The sequence below is a fragment of the Achroia grisella genome, unplaced genomic scaffold, assembly GCF_030625045.1.
Source record: "Achroia grisella isolate CSIRO2021 unplaced genomic scaffold, CSIRO_AGI_Agris_v1 utg109, whole genome shotgun sequence".
Lineage (NCBI taxonomy): Eukaryota > Metazoa > Arthropoda > Insecta > Lepidoptera > Pyralidae > Achroia > Achroia grisella.
This window is the reverse complement of record NW_026712573.1, coordinates 6611771-6633692: the sequence shown is the minus strand read 5'-3', so window position 1 is coordinate 6633692 and position 21922 is coordinate 6611771. Positions and strand designations below refer to the sequence as shown.

Below are 21922 nucleotides of genomic sequence, written 5' to 3'. Positions count from 1 at the left end.
TATTCGCCTCTGGTGCCGCACCAGCGTTTACGCAGGCGGGTGCACCATATTATCATATTCTTCCATCAAAAAATGTCTTTTTTATTTATTATACTTTATTTTCTTAAACATTCGTTAAATTGTTATAGAATCAATAAATATGACATGATATAAATTTCAAACACTTTTAAGAATCCTATATTTGTATTGTCACAAGGTACAAAAGCGTCAACATATTATTCGTACCCACCTACTCTCAACTACTTACCTATTAAGTATAACGTAGTAGGTAGATATATGGTAGATGAGTGAGATGATATAAAGATGATAATAATGTTATTTTTCTTTCATCTTTCAGATGATATATCTGTCTCAACAATTTCATGATCCTCCTGAAATTCAACGAGGAAATGATGTTGGAAGTACCAGATAACGTAAGTAACTCTAAACATAATTTAATTAGGTACATGTCTATCTCTTCATACTGTACAATTTAATTTCCTGAACACCAATTTGTCAGGATTATTATATTTGTACCTTATTAGTTTGTAATTGTATATACGAATAACAAAAACGTATTGTTGAATACATTTTTGTTATTCAATTAGGTACAATCCTACACGAAGGTCTTGATTCGTGGTGAATTGCATTGTGGGCTAACTGAGCTGGTTCCATCCTTTAATCTTCGGTCGGTACCCCGTCAGCGTATGCCTTTAATGCAGGGGTAGATTCAACGAATTCAAATAAATATTAGTATTTATATGAAGGACATAAATACTAATATTTATTTGAATTCGTTGAATCCACCCCTGCATTAAAGGCATACGCTTCACGGGAATTGGAACATTTGGAATTAATTAGTTTCACCGTTTACAATATTATTATTAAAATTTCTATTACTATCTTATTCCTCGAGTAGACGAGGATTCTTAATACCTAAAGGGGAATATTGCCCCCATTGCTAATAATGTGGCGTAGCAGTAGCGTAGAGGTCAACCTCACTTACTACATCCTAAAAACAATCGTGGTCATTCGTGATGAATTCGTTTAATGGGCTAACCGACCTGAGTACCAAACTTCATTCTCAGTTACCCCGCTAACTCATTTCAATAGCTGTCGGGGAAATGCAAGCGATTAACTAATTAAATCAAGTTATTGCCTTTATATCCTAGTGGGATAAATACATAAGATTTATTATATTCAGTCAAGCTGACTTTTAGATATACAGATGTTACCATTTAGATGCACATTTAATAATAGCAACGACTTATTCCCCTTGGGTTTTGTAATTGGAAGACATCCAATTGAGTTAGAATGAACTACAGACTGCAATAGATTAAAATCAAATTGATGTTCCAATTCTAAACCATTGGGCGACTATGAACTTATTACTTTTGTGTTAGAAGGTAAATTAACATATTTGTTTTGCTGTCCAATAATTAAAATATACCGAAGTGCTTTCTATAATTTTATATAACGCTTATTTATATGTGTTAGTGCAATACGAGTATTAAATTGACATGATGTGACTTTATTTTTCGTAACATGTCAGCATTTGAGAAGAGAATAAGTAGACAACGGATTTTATGGGAGGTTAGTTATTTTTAATTAAGCATAATATGATTACAACGTAGTTACACTTTCTTCTTTGATAAAATTTATATGATTATAAAATTGGGTACTGTATTATAATCGACGGTCGTGGGGGTGTAGCGTTTTAATATACTGACCTCCTTTGATGATTAAAGGTTCGATTCCCGCACATTATTTAATAAATATTCATATGTTTGTTTGCACCAGTTTGGAATGTTTTTGTATGAACTATTTAGCTATTTAAAAAAACATAGTTTATAATTTCTATCATTTGTGTAGTATCGAATCATAATAAAAGCATTGTTTAGTTTTGGAATGGGTAGAATAGTGCTGTGTTAGATATTTAATACTTCAATGATTATTAGTAATAACAACTAGTTGTCCTATCGTTAGTTATGTACCACCTATCTGATCGATCATTCTACATCAATCAACCCCATTCGACCTATCTACATGTTCCCCATAGGAAACCATCTTGGTTAATTACCGGTGAATTCGCCACGATGTACCGACTGATCTGTCTTGCATTGCGAGTGCATCATTTGACATATGTTTATAATCCAATAGTGTCAATTTTTCATTGCCCAGGACATTTCGTCATCATATAGCTATTCCTAAAAAATCAAGCTTGTAATATAGGTAGATACTGAACGCTCTGATAGAAAAATCTAACTACATTTTTGCCTAACAATTATACTATTGCATGAATATAAATGTTTATATCGTTAGAATCTAATCCAAGACCATCGGAAGTATGAGATTATAGTAAACCATTAGAACGATATTATTACTTATAAAAAAATACCTATTTCATTTCAATAGGTCGTACTAAGTCAATTACGAATATTTAGGCTACGTTATTCAAATATTTACCGCCTAAACTTGTCAACAAGTCATTCTCACTCATCTGTAAACGGTAGGCACTTGATATATTACTCCACTAACCCATAGAATATAAATGATAACAAAGATCTAGGTAATGAGTACAGCTTTGTACACCTTTAGGTATACATTAGTGCATTTTATATACCTACTGGCTGTGACCTGCGACTTTACCTGCACAAATTTGCATAGGTACTCTATTTCACTCGATTTTATATATTTTTTTAAAACAAAAAAATGCTTACGATAATTCTTGTAATACAATCTATCTTAATTGCATATTAATTAGTATCCGTTTTGGTGTTTAGTTCCGAAAAGGTAATAGACAATTGTATATATATATGTTTATAAGCTAGCATGTATAAAATGTCTATTAGCATTTAGTAACAAAATACATTAGGTAATTTTCAATAAATAAAGATAATCCAATCAACGAGAACATATCTCTAGAGGTGCCACCCTTCATAATATTTAGCTTTGTATGAAGAAGTAGAAATTATTAGTAGAAGTACAAATATTGCTTCGGTTTGTTTCTCTATCCTACAATATTTTGACAATAACTGTAACTACTGGTAATGTCCTCGTACTGAAGACTGAAAATCTCTTACCTGTACGTTTGGCGTCTGACTAAGTTAATAAAATCACTGTAATCACATCGTATTTCATCATAAATTGCCAGCGTATCACCTATGCTGTAGTTTACCCATATCGTCGTGTCGCTAACGCGCACTATGAAATCGCAATAATGAAGAAATCATTAGCCCAGAAATAAGGTTTGTAGAGTTTCAAGGTGGTAACTTCTTACTTTTGTTATCAGTAGAGCGATAATAATTGTGGGCTAATAAAGTTATTAGTATATATATCATCTACACTTGGTAGGTAGGCCAGACAACTAATATATATTTAGATACAGTACATATAGAGTACCTACGTTTCAAGAGTAATCTATGCAACCAATTTTTTGTAAATTGTAAAGCTAAAAATGTGATTACACAGTATTATTCTGTTTAAGTTACTTCAGCCTGGGTAAGTGCTTTTACCTACGTATTACAAAATAAAGTTGACACGAAAGCCTGGACTAAAAACTTTACACGCTAAGATTTACCTTCTAATACACGTTTATTTTTAATTTAGTTACTTTTATAGTTATAAAATTAATTTTGTCTTCATCCTATACTCTTTTCTTGCTATTTATATTAGTATGTATTTATGTACACGAAATCGTAAAAGGTTAATTCTTAAAAAAAAGTAACAGGCAAGTAACTTACACATTTTTATTGGCAGAGACAATGTTGGATCAAACGTGAATGAGCGATACATAAAAAAAATATTCAAAAGTGCTTATAATAATTTTATTTTAATATAGATTATTTCTTTTTGTTATATATGTGCTAAAGTTGGAACCAAATCATTTATCTATTTTTCTGCATAATACATGTCAGCTTCCTACTTACCTGGCTAATTACAATAAAGGAGTACCTATACAATATGACTCAAGATATTCATGTTAGAAAGGTCAACAAGTCTAGTGATTCTCTAATGGTAAAAGCGTTTATGGGGTGCCATGGCCGTTTACTATCAGGCGGGCCATATGATTAATTACCACAATGGTATAATACTATAATAATACCAAATCTTTCGTTGGTTTAGTATTTTGGTTTAACCAAATGGTAAGGACAAATAGCCAGCCATACAGACGTGTTGAGATTACAAGGTTATGTCTTAGCTTAGTTATAGTGTATAAGGATAGCGTACATAGTTACAGCAGTGTAAACTAAACCATATATATGTTTCTAATTAAAGAAGAAAATTAAAAGAATATACTACTAATATTTATTAATAAAAATAAGCGTAAAAGTGCATCCAAACCTGAGAGAAAGAATTTATAATAATAAAAATTACTTAACGTTTTAAAAGTAGTTTTAGTTACTAAGGACTAGAATTTTCTTTTCTTTTATTGTCTACTTACTAGTTCAAATTGTAGTAAGACGTTAAAAAATTCGTTGGAAATCATTTACACGCAACGTACATACCTAGGATATTTATAATTAAATAGATGGTAAACCCTAAATACGGAAGTAAACTTTTTGCACATGAATCATAGAAATAATAATATTTAAGCTTTAATATGTAGATATTGTTATAACCATGTACTGAAAATCGTAAGTACCTAAGAAAATAAAGTCCTTGTCAACTCGTCTCGGCTCTAATTACCTACATTATGGACATTTCTGCTAACAAAGACTTTTCAGAAGTTAGGAAAAACTAATCATAAACATAACAAACCTATAATTACGAATGTTATACCTAATTGTGTTTTATCGTAAATAGGCCATATTAATATGTTTATACATGTACGTCTAAGCAATTAAAATCTAATATAATAAACTGCCATATCCGTACTTAATTGCCTATTAGGTTCACTTTGAGACAAAGCTTGGTTGTTCGTGCGTGCATAATAAATATTGACATAGGCATTTTACCGAGCGTGTCATCTAATTTTGCTCTCAAATAACTTACAGGGTTGCCACCAAATTTGATGGATTATCTACTAAGAACATTAACTAGAGCAATAGATACCGGACTAAAATAGTAATTGAGTTCTTTTATATAACTGGAACTGACTGCTACTTGATGGTGGTAAGCCGCCTCTTATATACATAAACAGCACTACAGACTACTATTTACAATGTAATAATGGTATTCGGTGGTATTTTTATAATTTCGTCACCAACTCTTCACCCCGCGTTAATTCGCTGGTTCAGTGCATTTACAAATATACCTCTGCCGTTGCCTATTGTCTAATCAAATTTGTGTACTCGAAAGGATAAATAAAATATAAAATTGTCCCTATACTCACCCCAAATACACCAAAATATCTGCCAATTTGCACCAAGTTTTTAATGACCGCGATCGAATCTGTCACTTGTGTTGCGTGTCACCAGAGGGCAGGATTTGCTGACATCCCCAACATTAAGACTTTACAGGGACGTATAGATACCTTTATAGTGTAGGTGTGTTGTGGTATGTACACTTTTACACATACACACGACACCGTCCTTACCGACGAAGACAACAACTTCATACACCTCATATCGCGCATTCAACCGGGCGCTCCACACCGGCGCCGCCGGTCGCCCCTCCGATCGATCCAATTCAACGGGGATCGATGTTACGACGGCCTGAGCCGAGGTTAGAACCCCTAGTGGTGCCCTCAGACTAAATTCGTTTTCGTCAAGCGGGAGTTGGCCTTCAGCCGCTCCATAAGTCTTTCCGCTGGTTTGGAGTGCCATATGCACTCGCCCCCTATCGTCCGGTGAAGCTGTAAAGGCCAGCTGCGGCCAACATCATTAGAACAGCATTAGAGTAGTCCGAAAAATAAAAACCACTTATGTGACATTCCGGAGGACAAGGCATTATATTTCCATAGCCTGTAATTTCACTACCTTAAATCACATTCAACCAAAATGCATTTTTACAAAGCGAGCTCCTTATCGGCTAACATAGGTGAGACAGAGGTACCTTCGCAGACGACTTGAAGTTTACTTGGGTAAAATTAATTAAATCTCCGAAGTGTCGTATATATATGTACCTATATGTTGTTTAACTTGGTTTTAAAAATAAAATGATGCAGATTGAAGCATATGTAAAAGCTATCATTTCCTTTTAATGCACAATATTTTTGTAAATATACATAATTCCATTAAAAAACACTGATATCACAATGGTTGCTAAGACCCATAACCATAAAACCTATTGATTGCAAAGTAATCAGAAGTTAATACAATATCGTTGAGAACCTACTTTAAAAATTTGGTGATTCCATTCACAATTTAAGAGCTTCGCTTTTGTCAGTGGACTTCTTGTGTCTTCTTGTGTGGTCAGGATACTGGAATTAACTTTTTACCCAATATAAACAGTTCGAATGCATTCGGAATGAATATGTTGTTTATCTTCGCACATGTCTAGACCGTATGCAAAGTGTAACTGCTGAACGGATATAACTAGTATTTCGTTATTTGAATCTTCGGTACTTATGTGAATGCTGTAGGCCACATCACGACATCATAAAATAAACATGACGGTCATAAATTGTCAGTGCTGTGACTTTGTAGTCATCCACTAAACGTAGCGGTTACTTACTCATAGACGTTTATTATTTACAACGATTACTTCCTAGTAAATTTATACTTTATATCTTATCATCCTTGGTTAGCCTCTGTCTCAATAATTAGGGACAGTCCGGTGTACCTTCATCTTTCAATGATTCCTATCAGCCGTCATTCCAGCAGTTCACTTGCTACACACAATCTATTTATCTTTTCTCTCTTTTGTCATGTACCTTCCAAGCTCCTAATTTTCTGTCAATTATGGTTTTAGCGCTTCCTTCCGTCCTTCTTCCGTTCCTTCTCAATATTCATATCTTAAATTTCTAAAGATTAATAATATTTTATTAAAATTATTTCTACAAATTAATAAGCTAGGGTCCACAATACATAAAATAATAATAATATAATTTAGACAACTCTATCTAATCCCATAAGTGAAACAACATTATGAGATGTCTAGTACCCATAATACATACTGTATTATGGGTACTAGACATCTCATATTTTTTTTTTTTGTAAACAAATATATAATTTACATAGACAACACCCAGACCGATACAAACAATCGTACTCATGAGTACAAATTTTAGTACTATGCGAGGAATTGAACCTGGACTATCGTGAGTAAGTTGGCGTACTAAACCGCTAGACCACCGAGACCATCAGTCTAACTAAACTATATGTAGATAACGACTTATATGATAAATGCAAAACTATATCTGACTCTCTATTTACTGCTCATCTTTTCACGACTAAAAGTCTGAATGGATATTACAGAAATTTGAGTCAAAGATAGATTGTCACGAGGATGTACATAGGCTATATTATACTTGTATCTTAAAAAAATCGTCGTCGTCGTCTATCTAAGCTAATATACTATTTATTAAGAATGAAATTACAGCGTAAGAGGCATGACATCGTAGTCCTCTGGAATGGAAATGCATGAGTGATATCGCAGGTGCTACATTTTAACCTGATAGGCGTAGTTCATGTATGTACGTATATACGCTATTTGCTATTATCTTGCTATTTTTTATACAATTGAAATTGCCATTTCAATTGTATAAATGTCTAATTGAAATAACATATAACATAAAAGATTCAACTGTAAATGCTTACAGCCCTGAAAAACATTAAAACCATTGGCTACACGAAACATCGCGCGTTTAATTAGCCTTAGTTTTATAACAACCTTCCAGTCGAGAGAAAACTGTGTTGCAAACATACGGTTATACATTTCTAAGTGCTACTGATAAGGAATGTTCTGATAGAGTGATTTGTCTTTATTTAAGCAAAGTCACTGTTTTTCAGGAATGTAAATAACATGTAGACTGTGATATGAATACATTATTTGTGCTTAGATTTATTTTTTGGAATACTCTATTCTGTCTGAGGGAATACTGATTATAAGTGAGTATATAATAACATGTGGTTATATTAAAAACTATCACAGTGAATTATAACTATTGAAATATTTTATATATCTCAATTGCCAAACAAGCTAGCGGCCCGCCTGATGGTAAGTGGTAATCGTAGCCTATATGAATACAAGAACTGCGCGACAGACATTATTTGAGTACTTGATAAACCACTGTAAATTTTGCTAATGTGAGAAGTGCGGAATTAAGTTCCACTTAAATACAAAAAAAACATAAGTAGATAACTTCTTATATTACACATTTACGTACAGTTTGCTCTGAATTTATTGCCATAATTCGAGATAAATTTGATTTGATTGCCAGTGATCTAACAAAAGATTTACTTCGAAGAAGGCGACCTAATGTGTGCTGACTTTAGATTAAGTGAAAAAATATAATAAACGAGTTAGGTTTATAAGCGATGTATTTGAAACTGCTACTCAATTGAGTCTCTATATGTTATATATTGAGTCACTATATCACGGGTATATTGTTCCTAGAAAATACAACGAAATTAATATTGATATTGCTTACCTCCTTGGAAACTAAGTATGTGTATATGATATAGAGTCCTTCAATATTTTCCGTTTTTCCACTGAAATGTTAGTAGGTAGATAAGCAGGTAATTTATAAGTTTTCTTAAAAGTAGGTATTCTCCAAATATTTACTGAACAAATTATCAAATTCCTATGTGGCTGTGCTATTGTAAATTGGGTTATTTATAACTCTATGCAAATTGATTACATACGTATGTGTTACTTGCAATTAATTTTTAACCTGTAGGTATTATATCCTTATTCAGAGACAAATAACGTCAAGAGACAAGAGGGTACACTGGTGCGTATTTTTGTAGTAGTTTTTGTTTTACACGTCATTTTCTGGTGTTGCAAATAATTCGATTCAAAATAAGATTCCGATAAAATAGTTTTATAAATACGATTGAAAAAGTCTTATATCTTATTCAAGCACACATGGTTAAAATTCTTAAACTATTTCTGAATATTAAAATGTAAAATGATGAAGTTAATCAATCTATCTTAGATTAATTTATCAATCACAGTATAATAGTCTCTTTAAAATAAAGTTATTTTTATCGATTTTTAATAACTCTATAACCAAAGACAGAATCATTACATTTATAAGGTATCTGTTATTGGCTTAATTAATGATGTAATACTAAAAAGTGCGAATAAATGGTATAAACATTTGATTACCTAAATAAATAAATAAAAAAGATATGTGAGTTTACTGTCCTGCATTTAAGCAAAATAAAATTAATTTACACTACAGTCTCAGCTATTCCTATCAAAAATGTCCAAAAATCACAAGCTGTAATCTAAGCTTCTCTTCATGGAGGATACTTTAATTCTTACCGTTTTTACCGTGTAAATACTATTGCAGTTGTTTATTCTCCTATCAAGTAGTATGCTGCCACTGACATATTTGTTTTTGTATTTTTTTTTACTGTTTGAGATAATTACTATAAACCTTGTAAATCACTGACTAAGTAACCATTTATGTGTTTAGATTAGAAATAAAAGTTTGAAACGATTTAGCGTTCAGAGTAGCAACAAAAAGTGTAATTCCATATATTTATCTTAATAAATGTTATCATTTAACATGATAATAATTCAATAAATTCTGCAGTAATAAATAAAATATCAAAAAAGTTAATTACAATAATGTTATGGCAGTCTTTGACGCAAAATTTGAAATATCATCAATGTTGTCTCAAGTGTTACCACGACAATGATTCACAATGTATCTTATTTTTTTTATATCGCTCATTATTATTAGCATTATTATGCTCCCTATTGTCGTAATCTTTTGCTGTAGACAGACAGTCTCTGTTGTATGAATTCGTTAATATTTTTATATTAAACTTAGCGAATACAATAATCTGTACATGTACCAATACACATACATCTACCGATACTTTTCTCAGAATTTTTCAGTTGTTGGATGAAAATTCCATAATATTTAGAATATTGCGGGAACTGACTATTTTATAATATATATTATATATAGATTTATAAGTGTGTAAATGATGTATATACATATTTGGATGTTTTATGATCAATCATGCTCGAACAGCTGAACGAATTCAAATAAAATTTGGTATAAAGATCCACAGATGTTACAGCTACCTTGTTTCTTATTCCCATTTTATAATTTCCAAATTACTAGCGACGCATGCCTTATTCCTTTTTCTTATATAACTCGATACTTACTAATAGACATTGCTAATATAATAAACGCGAAAGATTGTGAGTATGTATGAATGAATGTTTGTTATTCCTTCTTACACAAAAACTACTGAACGGATTTTGAAAAGCTTTACAGTAATATAGCTTAGATATACATCAGAAAAAACACATAAGTTTCACGCAGATGAATACTCAATGGTATTACATACTTATCATGGTGGTAAGTGGCAACAGTTGCCCATTAACAGCACCACGGACAATAGTCTTCCACAGACATTCTGGAAGACTAAGCTCATGCATCTATACCCTGTAATTTTATTACCACATCTCACCCTCAAACGAAACACAATTTACAAGTTTCCTGTAATAAACAAGACAGAGGTACCTATGAAGATGTAAACTCATCTTACGTACGTATAATAAATCTGCTTTTGTCATATAAAATGATTTACGGATAGAAGTTTACTACGCGTGTAAATCGACTTGAATCTAAATAGATAAAGTAATTATCTTAATGATGATGTCAGTGTAACAATGTGAATGTATTTCTGTACGTGAGTAAGGATGTTTTCCTTTTCCTCTAAGAATAGCGAATAAATAAATACTTTCCGACAACAAATCGAATTCGGAAAACCCATTGTGGAAATTAAATCATTCTGTACCTATTCATGGTTACTTTACTAATTATTACAATCGTCAGTTCGTCACGATGCGTGGTAGGTGTTATGCAAAAATCAGAGCTAAGTAGGTATCTGTGTATATGTCCGTCGACGGCCTCAGTGTTCTAGTGATTTGGTACACTGCTTTACGTCTCATGGTCGCGGGTTCGATTCCTCGCACGGTACAAACATTTGTATTCATGAGTATGATTGTCTGTATCGGTCTGGGTGTTTTCTATATATATTATGTATGTATTTACAAACAAAAAGTAGCTATATATTTATATGAGTAGTCTAGTACTCATACTCAGCTTTACTTGGAGCTAGATGGCGCTGTGTGAATTGTCCAAGGATTTTATTATTATATTTAGCAAATGTAACTATACGTTACGTTTGTGTACTAATGTCAAATGGTTTAAATAAAAGATTTGGAACGTACGTAAGGGTTCTTCAATGTATTTTTTATTGACATCTCACACAATGCCAAAAATCATTCATTCAAGTATGACATTTTAGCTGTTTATGAACGTCAAGTTTTTTTGTACTAGTATTTTATCACTTCAAGTTTCAAACAAAGAAGCTTCACTACTTAACTAACTTATAACTAACTTAATTGAAGTATTACTTAGGTAAATACCGTGTTAATACATTTTTCAATTCCATATATGTATAGGTATACAAATATTATAGACATTGAGTGTGACATTAGTGTTTTCGTTATGAAAAAGTAAATACAGAATTACACCAATTTTAGAAATTCTTTCTGTTTGAAAAGACAGAGTGACATTGTCTATATAATGTATACAATCTCATCTTTATATTATTATAAACGCGAAAGTTGGTACGGTGAGTATGTTGTTTATTGTTTGTTACTCTTTCTTGCAAAAACTACTGAACGGTTTTCTCAAACGGATTTGATGAAACTTTACAGTAATATAGTCTATGCATCAGAATAACACATAGGGTATTTTTTTATTTTAAGCGGGTGACATCGCGGGCGTAGTAGCACAAAATAATTATGTCAAAAGTATACAAACACTTAAAAAAAACAAATAAATATGCGGAACAAATACCAAATAATGGGAATTTAAAACAATTGTATTGATACTTTATTTAGCAATGCAATGGCTGTGGACTCTACTTTCCCAATAAGTAAGTTCTCATTCACTGTTCTAAGAAAAATGTATAAGAAAACTTATTTTCCTTCTCTAAATTAAAGGAAAAAAATAGTAACAAATAAAACAGATAATTTAGAGATGTAAGTTTAATATTACAATCGATTTTCCTCGTGCATGACTGATATGACCGTATAAATATGCAGTAAATTGACTCCAAAAGGGTTTACCTTATGCCTACTAAAACCTATTTAATATTCTAAACGTATTTCGAATTTAAGTCACTGGGAATATACCAGCTGGTAAGAAGTATATCCAAGGAAAAGAAACTATGTACCCCTTCCAAATTCCTACAGATTTCTCAGTCCTCTGTAATGTTGTTATTCAAGAAGACTGATGCATGATAACATGGGTGTTATTGATGACGTGATGTCTGTGTCGGTTCATCTATAGAGGTGTGGGGTTGGTAGATATACTAATAGAATAATATGTACCCACAACGATTAAATTTTTGATTAGATTATACATTACTGGCTGTTATTTTGATATATAAGCTTTATTATTGTAAAGTCCATTTAGTAGTTTTTGCGTGAATGAATAAAAAACATCCATCTATACTCACAAATTTTCGCGTTTAATAATATAATACCCCTATATAAAAAATAATAAAAACCCCGTGAATTCCGTTTCACCAAAGAATAATATAATGTCAAAGGTTTTTTTTTAAGTTTAGTTAATATAATAAATTTCTGTTTCACGGTATTTATATGTACGAACAGCGTGTACAGCTAGTATTATATATAATTGTCGTGAGTGATTACCCATTATGTTAGTACTTTTCACCTCGCACAGGTATTGTTCTGTGACCACAAAATACCTGTTCCGTGGTTAGTTATAAATAACTCAATAAAATCTAACACAATACATTTATAATATATACCTTAAGCCCTTACTTCAGCTGCACGGAAAATTACACAATATAAAAGAGTACACTTAAGTTCTGCGCAGTGACCTCTGGAAATCATCATGGTGACCTTACTTCATTCTTATATCATCCTCTACTGGTGCCAGAGTAAACCAATAGCGCAGGCGGGTGCACTATTCCATTACTATCCATAAAAAATACACTTTACTGCGAGCATTGTGTTTGTGTTTGTGAATTATAATCTCCAGGAAATCACATTATATCTCTAATAATAATTATGTTATATAATATTTGGTATACAATTTACATACTATTTGAATGAAGTCATAAGCTACTTTTCGTCCTGATCAGTGAATTGATTGATCCGGATAAAAAGTAGCTGTGTGACCAATTGCCCACACCGCTACTGGTTCAAAGTCACGAGCTCAGCTAGTTTCGCTATAATTGCGAATATACCAATGTATGAATTTACTTACAGCAAAAAGTTTGCAGTAGATAAATTCTTTTGTATATCTATTTGTACGAAAAATTCAACTAAACCAGACGCAAATGAATTTTATTGTGCGACAAAGATACGCCAATTTTGGTGATATTTTTGCAATGAATATGGTTTAATTTCTTGTTAGTTTTTATTTGTAAATAATGTTATTATATTTTTGATTGAAAGCTATCGTTCATAGAAATTTAAGATCATTGTTGTAACACCTACAATTTACCTGTAATTTAGTAGATCTGTTATACAAAATAACAGTGTTACACAAAGTAAATATAATTGGGCCAACTAATGGTACGTAAGTGGGAGGCAGGGGATTGTTAGTAATGTTGGCTGTTGACCTCATTGCTAATTTTTAAATAAGTGTACCTAACATATATTTTATGTAAATACCTATAATTGACCCCCTAATGGCATGTAAGTGTAATGGGGAAGGGGATTGTTAGTAATGTAGACCAATGAACTCAATACTTTAATGTACCAGGTTGATCTCCAAGCGGTTCCCTCTGGAAATCATCTTGATTAATTCCTGGTAAATATGCCACGATGGGCTAATTGAACAGATCTCATGTTCATTATATTATCCTTCACTGGTGCCCCGCCAACGTCAACTGTTAGCGCAGGCGAAAGCACCATTCTATTATCATAAAAAAATAAAGTGGTAAAGTGTAATCGTAAGTGGTAATCGTCACCTATATACATGAACGGCGCACGTCATCATGTGACAATCGTAGTATTTCTCATTGTCATTCTGGAAGACTACTGTTACGCCTTAGTACCGCCTTATCCTCCTGTGTTATCTGTCGAACCAAACACATCTTGCAAAGCAAGCTGCTAAATGAAATAGGCGAGACAGAGATAACCACCAATCGCCTTTGTTTTATAAATATATATAAGGTTAGCCAACTTAAGTACTATTGTTATTTATTTTATGAACATATATCAGTTGGTCATTAAATGATGATGCGGCCCTACGCTGGTTACTTGCGGATAAGCATCAATTTGAGTTAAAATAAAAACGTTGTGCATACTGTTACTGTGTCAGTCTTCATTTTCCGTTTGTGGCGGGAACTTGTCAATAGTGTCAGAATTTCCGACGTACAATTGAAACTTTTTCATGAAAACAAGGCAATGGATTTTAACGCATACAGCTTTGTTATATCTATTATTTTATTATAATGTGACAGTGATATATTAAGTGTAAGGTTATTTGACATTTAAAATTATGCATATGTACAATAAATCTAATATGGATTGTAAACTGATGATTGTTTAAAATGAAAGAGGTAATTTTTTTGACTTAAGTGTAGTTAAGTTATGTATAGTCTTATGTTTTCTATATTCATTTATTACTAACATTTTTTTTTATTGCAGCATGTATTGTACAATTATATGTACATATTAATTCAAATATTAATCTTAACATCTACGTCATAAGTCGTAGATAAACCGTACTTTTACTAACAACCGTATTTTTGAAAAGAATTTATCGGCTCTTTGTGTCATGATACCGATACATTCTTTTTAAAAATTAATCGTTAAAAATTACGTTACGGAGCTAAATAAATAGATTTTCGAATAAAATTAAATTCAGTATGTTTTTCATTTATTTGAAAGCATAATATATTTTCAGATTAGTTTCATTAAAACTATCTCTAATGATCCAATAGTTAAATTATTAATTTAAAATAGCCAGAAATAAAAAATATGCTATTCAATAGTGCGTCACTAGAACAGCCCCAATGATCTACATACCGTCCAGCTTTCTCTTCAGATGATGATTGATGACGTCATCAATCATCATCTGAAGAGAAAGCTGGACTTCATTCAGACTAATATCGACGTCGATATTAGTCTGAATGATGACGACAATGAAACTGGAATGATATTAGCTCTCTTTAATACAAGTAGGTAATATGTTATATGTGTTAAAAGTATGCAATTTAGCCGTATTCTTTAACGGTTGTCTTTTAAGGTAACTAATTAAGGTCGCATTCGAATATTGTTTTCAATCATATAGGATATCGCGGATACCGTTATTTGTCCATTTTTCATTTTAATAAAAATTCATGTGGTTAATGAAATATTTATAAAAATAATAAGATCTTAATACAATTTTATTTATTTAGTAATTAAAATTTAAACTACGATATGAAATACCAATATTTTGGAAAGTAGACGTTGTTACGTAGCACTATTAGAATTATCTCAAACAAAACTCCATGTATTAAGCTCATAATTCGACGTAATAGGTACTTATCTAATGAGACAGGTAATCGTTTCTTAATAGTTATTAATTGATATCAAAAACTATTAATAACATTGTTAAAAAATCCTACGTGCCTTAAAAATAATTTATATTTTCCAAATTGTGTAGGTACTTTTTACATATTTATAAGCCCAAACTAATTAGGTATTACTAGTTACTTATCTATATTTAGAAATACAAACAATTATAGCAAATAAAATTTACAATTCTGCGATTATTTATAAATAAAATGCAGTAAGTAAACAAATAATTTTATAAATTATACCTATATATTTCTCATATTAGAAATATGATATTGAAAAAAATCAATGTAGATATATATATGATGATAGTTTAACAATGTATGTACTTCCTTAGCCTCTACTCAACTACAACATTTAAACACTATAAGAAGAATTAGAAATGGAATTAAAAAAGATAATTAAGATTACAATTTTACATAGTAAATTAAACAGGCAGAAACTAATTAAATGTAATCGTAATGAAAAACAATCTTTTTACACCTGTCTACGTCGTCTCTTCAATCAGATTTAATATTCGTTTTATATGTAGATACTCGTATACTAAATGTTGTAAAACTTCTTTCATTTAACTTTTAATATTTAAAAGTAATATACTTTAAAATTTAGATAGTTCTTCGTCAGATTATTGTAAAAACTATATTTTTACAATCATCTCAAGGAAGAAAATATAATGTCACAGTAAAAATTGTGATAAATTCTTATTTTTATTCATTAAATATTTTATTTCTTTATATATAATAGAATATATATATATATATATATAGTAGATTATCCGGAAAGTATCATTCATATATAAATCCACTCATCCTATGTCCCGGAACCTACAATACCTATGCCTCTTTATCCACAACATCATCAATTTATCCGATATATCACAACAAATGTAATCGGTATTAAATATGAAATGCTGGCGTAGCTACGAATTCAAACCGCTACGATATATATATAAAGGGCATGCTAAACAGACAAAAATCACGAAACGACGCAGCTATAATGAATAAAAAATTTTCTAAATAACTTATTGAGATAAATTGTAAGAAACTTGGCATATTAAAAATTATAATTTATTCAAATGAAAACTTGAAATATACGCTTTACATACGTAGTCTCTTCTATGAGGCTTTATATTCTTAATTCAAAACTATTTTTGGAATTAAATACGAAATACGTGCGTCATTAGGCCCGCTTGCTTGCGTAGCTTTTAATTCTAACTTCTACGGCCGTAGGTACCTATATATTTAACGTATATGTATAATATGCTACTAAATAAAGACAAAAACGCAAAAAATGAGGTTTTCGAATTTCTTGCAGAACTTTACGATATTATAATACTACCGAGATAGACTCGTGTTTTGGGTATAGGGTACAAAGGCATGGTACCTAGCCTAGGCCTACAGAATTGCAATTCATGGGAGGTATCACGAGCGTCACTTGATTTTTTTTGTGACTATTCTAATGCTTTTGGTAGCAGCTGGCCTTTATAGCTTCACTGGACGATAGGGGACATGTGCAGATGGCACTCTAAACCCGTGGAAGCTTATGGAGCGGCTGAATGCCAACTTCCGGCTGAAGGATACAACTTTAGTCTGAGGGCACCGCTGGACGTTCGAACCTCGGCTCAGGCTGTCGTAATATCGGTCCCCGTTTGAGTTGGGCGGGGGAGCGGTAGAGTGGGGTCATATATAGGCTACGGTTGCCACTTACTCAGTTGGACCAGCAGTTTGTTTGACATAAGACAGACAAGACATAGATTAAAAAAAATACATTACAACTATGTAATTAGACTACATTCAGTGTATTTTCAATCTCCTTAACAAGGTTTTAGTCGGTTGATAATTATTTTTATTAGTTGATACATATATACTAAGAGCTAGGAATAAGTTGCTCACAAAATCGCTATTCAGCTAGAAATCATTGTGGTTAATGTTATCATAGACTAAGTTACCTGCTGAAAATACTGCATTTTCCCTAACATTCAGGGTCCAGGAAATATCTTCATTTAGAATTCACGGTATATTAATTGTTAAACAAGGAACGTCTGGGCGCGCGTTTCTATCCACAAGGGTAGATAGGTTTGGTCAATTGTCATTGTAAGGATACGGTGAGTACAAAAAATAAAAGAAGGAATTATTTGCATACATTATTTACCATTGGAATTAGATACCGGTCTAAATAGTTCGAACATAAAAAATATTTCAAATCGAACTGGTAGTTCCTGAGATTAGTGCGTTCAAATAACAAAACAAACCCTTTTAACTTTATAATATTAGCTGTATTATTAGTAGTAATTGTGCATCGCTATATACCATCTCATGGTGAAATTATAGAATTGATCATATCATAAGTAGTTGACCATTCTATGAAAAGGTGACAGGACACAGTCATCAATTGAAAAAATGTATGATCTTTCAAATGGTAGAGAAACAAATATTAATACAAACAACTTGATGTTCGTAGGCGGATAAAATGTCCTACAAGAATAAATTATTTTTAATTATAAAATAAATGTAAAAAAAGTCAGAGGCTACAATTACACATTAAATATTTTATGAGTGAGGGATTAAATACGCTCTGTTAGATATGTAGATCCCATTTTGTTTCGACTTACCAAATCATATTCTGAATATCAATCTTGTGAACTGTTTGTAAAATATTTTTGTGCTGGAATTTCACAACTACAAGAGTCATGTTTGTAATCTGTACATACATTTTTCCTTTCTTCTACCATATTTGCTGTCTGTGATAACGTTGAGACATAATATACAAACAATAAATTTTATTGTGGTAGGTACATACTTATATTTGTACAAGTCACAGATAAACCAGATGACTTATTACAAATATTTCAACAAATTCAATGCTTCAGACCACGGAATAGATAGCGTTTGAAGATGTTTTGTTCCAAAAAAGCATATTCATAAGTATAGAAAGACGGTTTAAGCTGTTTTTGCACTATCGTGCTAAGTTATAACAACTAAGAAGTCCATGTATCCATGGCAGTGAGAGGATATAACTTAAAATAAGGAACAGACGTAGACATAGTAGGTACGTTAGTTAACGTTACTATTTAGGAATGGCAACATATGAGGGTTTTTCCATCCGTTATGCCGTTCATATCTATAGTTACGGTTAACACATTTCATCACATGAACCATTTGCTCGTTTACCTACTCTGATCCCTTGGATCTAATATGAGATATTTCTTAGCCGTTTCAAATCGTATCGTAATGTATCTCAAACTAAGAACTCTAAGAAGACAGTTATACGTACCGTACGTATCTCACAGATTCGATAAACATTATGGTAAATATTATGGTAGCCTGCAAAACATAGTTAATTTACTATTATATTTTAATCATGTAGGTATATATTTACACATAGCAAGAAAAGTCGTACATCTGTATTTGTAAAGTAAGCAGTAATAGTTTATTTACAACGGGAAAGACGAAACAAAAGTCATTCTTTACACATCTCAGACGACGTACAATTAATTTTTAATGAATGCCCATGAAATGATTGTGACTAAAATACAATACATAAGATTTTCTGTAATTATAGAAACATATCATATGTGATAGGTAGCAGACACTGAACATTAAAGCTGGTTAATGTCAAACAGACAGGGCGGGCGGTAAAATGTACGAATTAATTACATATAGGACATTGGACGAATTGAAAAAATTTAAGAAACACACAGCTTCCTAATATTGTTGACTCGGAAGAGGAAGATTGTCTTGGGAGATTTTTTGATTTACATCGAGTTTTGTATAAGTTAATTTAATTTTAATAGCGTTGCTTGAAGTTTTAAATATTTTTTCTAAAAATTTGACATTTCTGATCACATTTAAAAATTGGAATTGTATTTTTAATATTTCATTAAATTGATGTACCTACATATTACTAAGTTGTTTTTCATATCATTATACAATTATATTCTTTGCGCAGAATGGCTTTTGAAGTAGCTGCATGCTACATGAACTAACAGATAGACAGTAGTTAATACGTAAGTATTAATAAGGGCTAGACTCGGAGTACACTCCAGAGGTATAAAAATGTAATACAATGTATGAAATGGTTTTTAGCTACGATGGAAAGTGCAGAGTTTTGCTTATACTAACTGGTGCCCCACCAATATTGTATACACTACAGGACAATGAAATACTTAGATACTCTATCGCCCACGGCAACCCCCATTCATTGCCACTCCTCAAGTATGTAGGTACCTACTTACCATTCTAAATAACAAATGTATTTGCATATATTATGTACAGACGTGTAATAACCAATAATAACTGTGTTTGACATGGTTTTTATTAGTATTGGTAATGATGTTTTCCGCTTTGTCAGACACTTCATAGGTATATTTTATTACTCTATTTGGAAAAAGACGAGCATAATAGACAGACTGACTCTTAATGACATGAATAATCAATAGTACATTTAAATACACATAATTATATCTTAACACTTATAATTACTTTAAGTATGTAGTTGAAATGACAGTAACAGATCTTGAGGTCATGCATTTATATGAGTCTGAAATTTACTACTCAATATTACTTTTTAACAAGTAAGGTATATAAATTGTAGCTATAACTGTCATCTCTAATCTGTTTTCAATTAGCTTATTACTACTGATTAAGCCGCTGAAATACAGTATTTAGATAAGAAAACATTAGTTCAGTTTAAAGCTAATTATTATATCTATAGAAAGACCATGTTTACAATCGACTTACATATTATCATACGAAGGGATAAATAAATAATAACTCATATCTTGAAACGCACTATGTTTGGTGGTACCATACTACCTACTCAAGTAACTCTTGTAAATTTGTAGTTTGCATTCACACAAAATCTGGAAAATTTCTTACTGATTTTTCTAAGCTGAATATAAAACGAGCAGCAGAATAATGAACTAATTCATAAAGTTTATTTGAATATAGATTTTTTTATTCTATTTAATACGTATTATAAACATAGCAATGTCCCATCAAATATGTTCCTACGTTACAAAAGATAAAAATTGCGAGAAAAAAACAATCTCACACATCATGATTTGACACTCCGTCACGAATCTGGCTCGGCACGTGTAGTGAACGGGCGGTTTGGGCGGTTTTTACGAATATACAGTTCACTACAAACTGCCTACCGTAACGTAGCGTCGAAATCAAGCGAATCGTGTGCTAAATGCTAAATACTATCTATTAATTAAAAAATATTAAGTTATATAAGTATCTATTAAGATATTTATATATATTAGAAACCCGAATGTTTGTGAGTATGGATGGATGTTTGTTACTCTTTTTGTAAAAAATGTAGATATGTAAATTGGGCGAAATATAATGATAAATGTCATGTATGTAAGTGTGATGCAGACGAAGTTGTGCGGCCAGGTAGTCTAATAATATTGTACAAAAGTAATGACTTTTCTCTAGAGCTTTGAAATTCGTAGAAAAAATATACGCTAATATACCGTTACGACTACAATCCCAGGTAGGGTAGTCAGAGCCTTGTCAACTGTCGATGTTGTGATAATCGCAACACCTTACATGCCCACATGTCATACATACTCACAAACTTTCGAGTTTATAATATTAATAAGGTTATTAAATGTGCTATATGCAAGTAAGATGTAAAATAGACACCCTGCAAGCGTTGACGCGATGACACCTCCATTACTCGCTCGGTGGACACGTAATTTCATTGCTAATGTCAATGTCGCACTATAATCGTCGCTAAACAACTTGCAATCAATGAAATGACAGTTTTCTAGCCGTTTCCCACAGTCGCGTCGACGTAATGTCACGGCTCGTTTGAGCCCACTGTTTTGTATACGTTTATGAATATATCCAGTAAATGACTCTTTATCGCGATTTGGGTTAAGAATAGAATAGAAATATATCATATATATATATAAAAAAAAACTTAATTTAAACACTTTTGAATAGTTATAGTAATCCTTCTTTTAATCTACCGCTCATTGTGAAAGCTGTCTCATTATAAGAAGAATCAGCAAGAAACTTGCGTCTTTTATAAATATAAAAGTTGGGCCGTCAGGTTATTATTATTATTAAACCCCTCATACATTGTCATTCCAGGCACTAAGATGTAATACCTCCGTACCCGGTAATTTCACTGCCTATCTCACCCTTCAACGTAAACATAAACTCTCAAAGCATGTTAGGGGGCTGAAACGGGTAAAACGGTGGCGAATGAAATCTACCGTGATAAAATCTGTTTATCGTTT

The 21922-nt window shown here is 31.8% G+C and overlaps 1 protein-coding gene across 2 annotated transcripts in view; it reads left to right on the top strand.

Moving 5' to 3' along the window:
- The window catches only part of LOC131845628 (calcium release-activated calcium channel protein 1-like), a 47409-nt gene that overhangs the window by 17014 nt on the left and 8473 nt on the right, over positions 1-21922 (top strand). For both annotated transcript variants that reach the window (XM_059194711.1, XM_059194718.1), the window contains exon 2: positions 338-413. In XM_059194711.1, the coding sequence (XP_059050694.1) occupies positions 363-413 (51 nt within the window). In that variant the 5' untranslated portion in view covers positions 338-362. The remainder of the gene's footprint in view (positions 1-337; positions 414-21922) is intronic.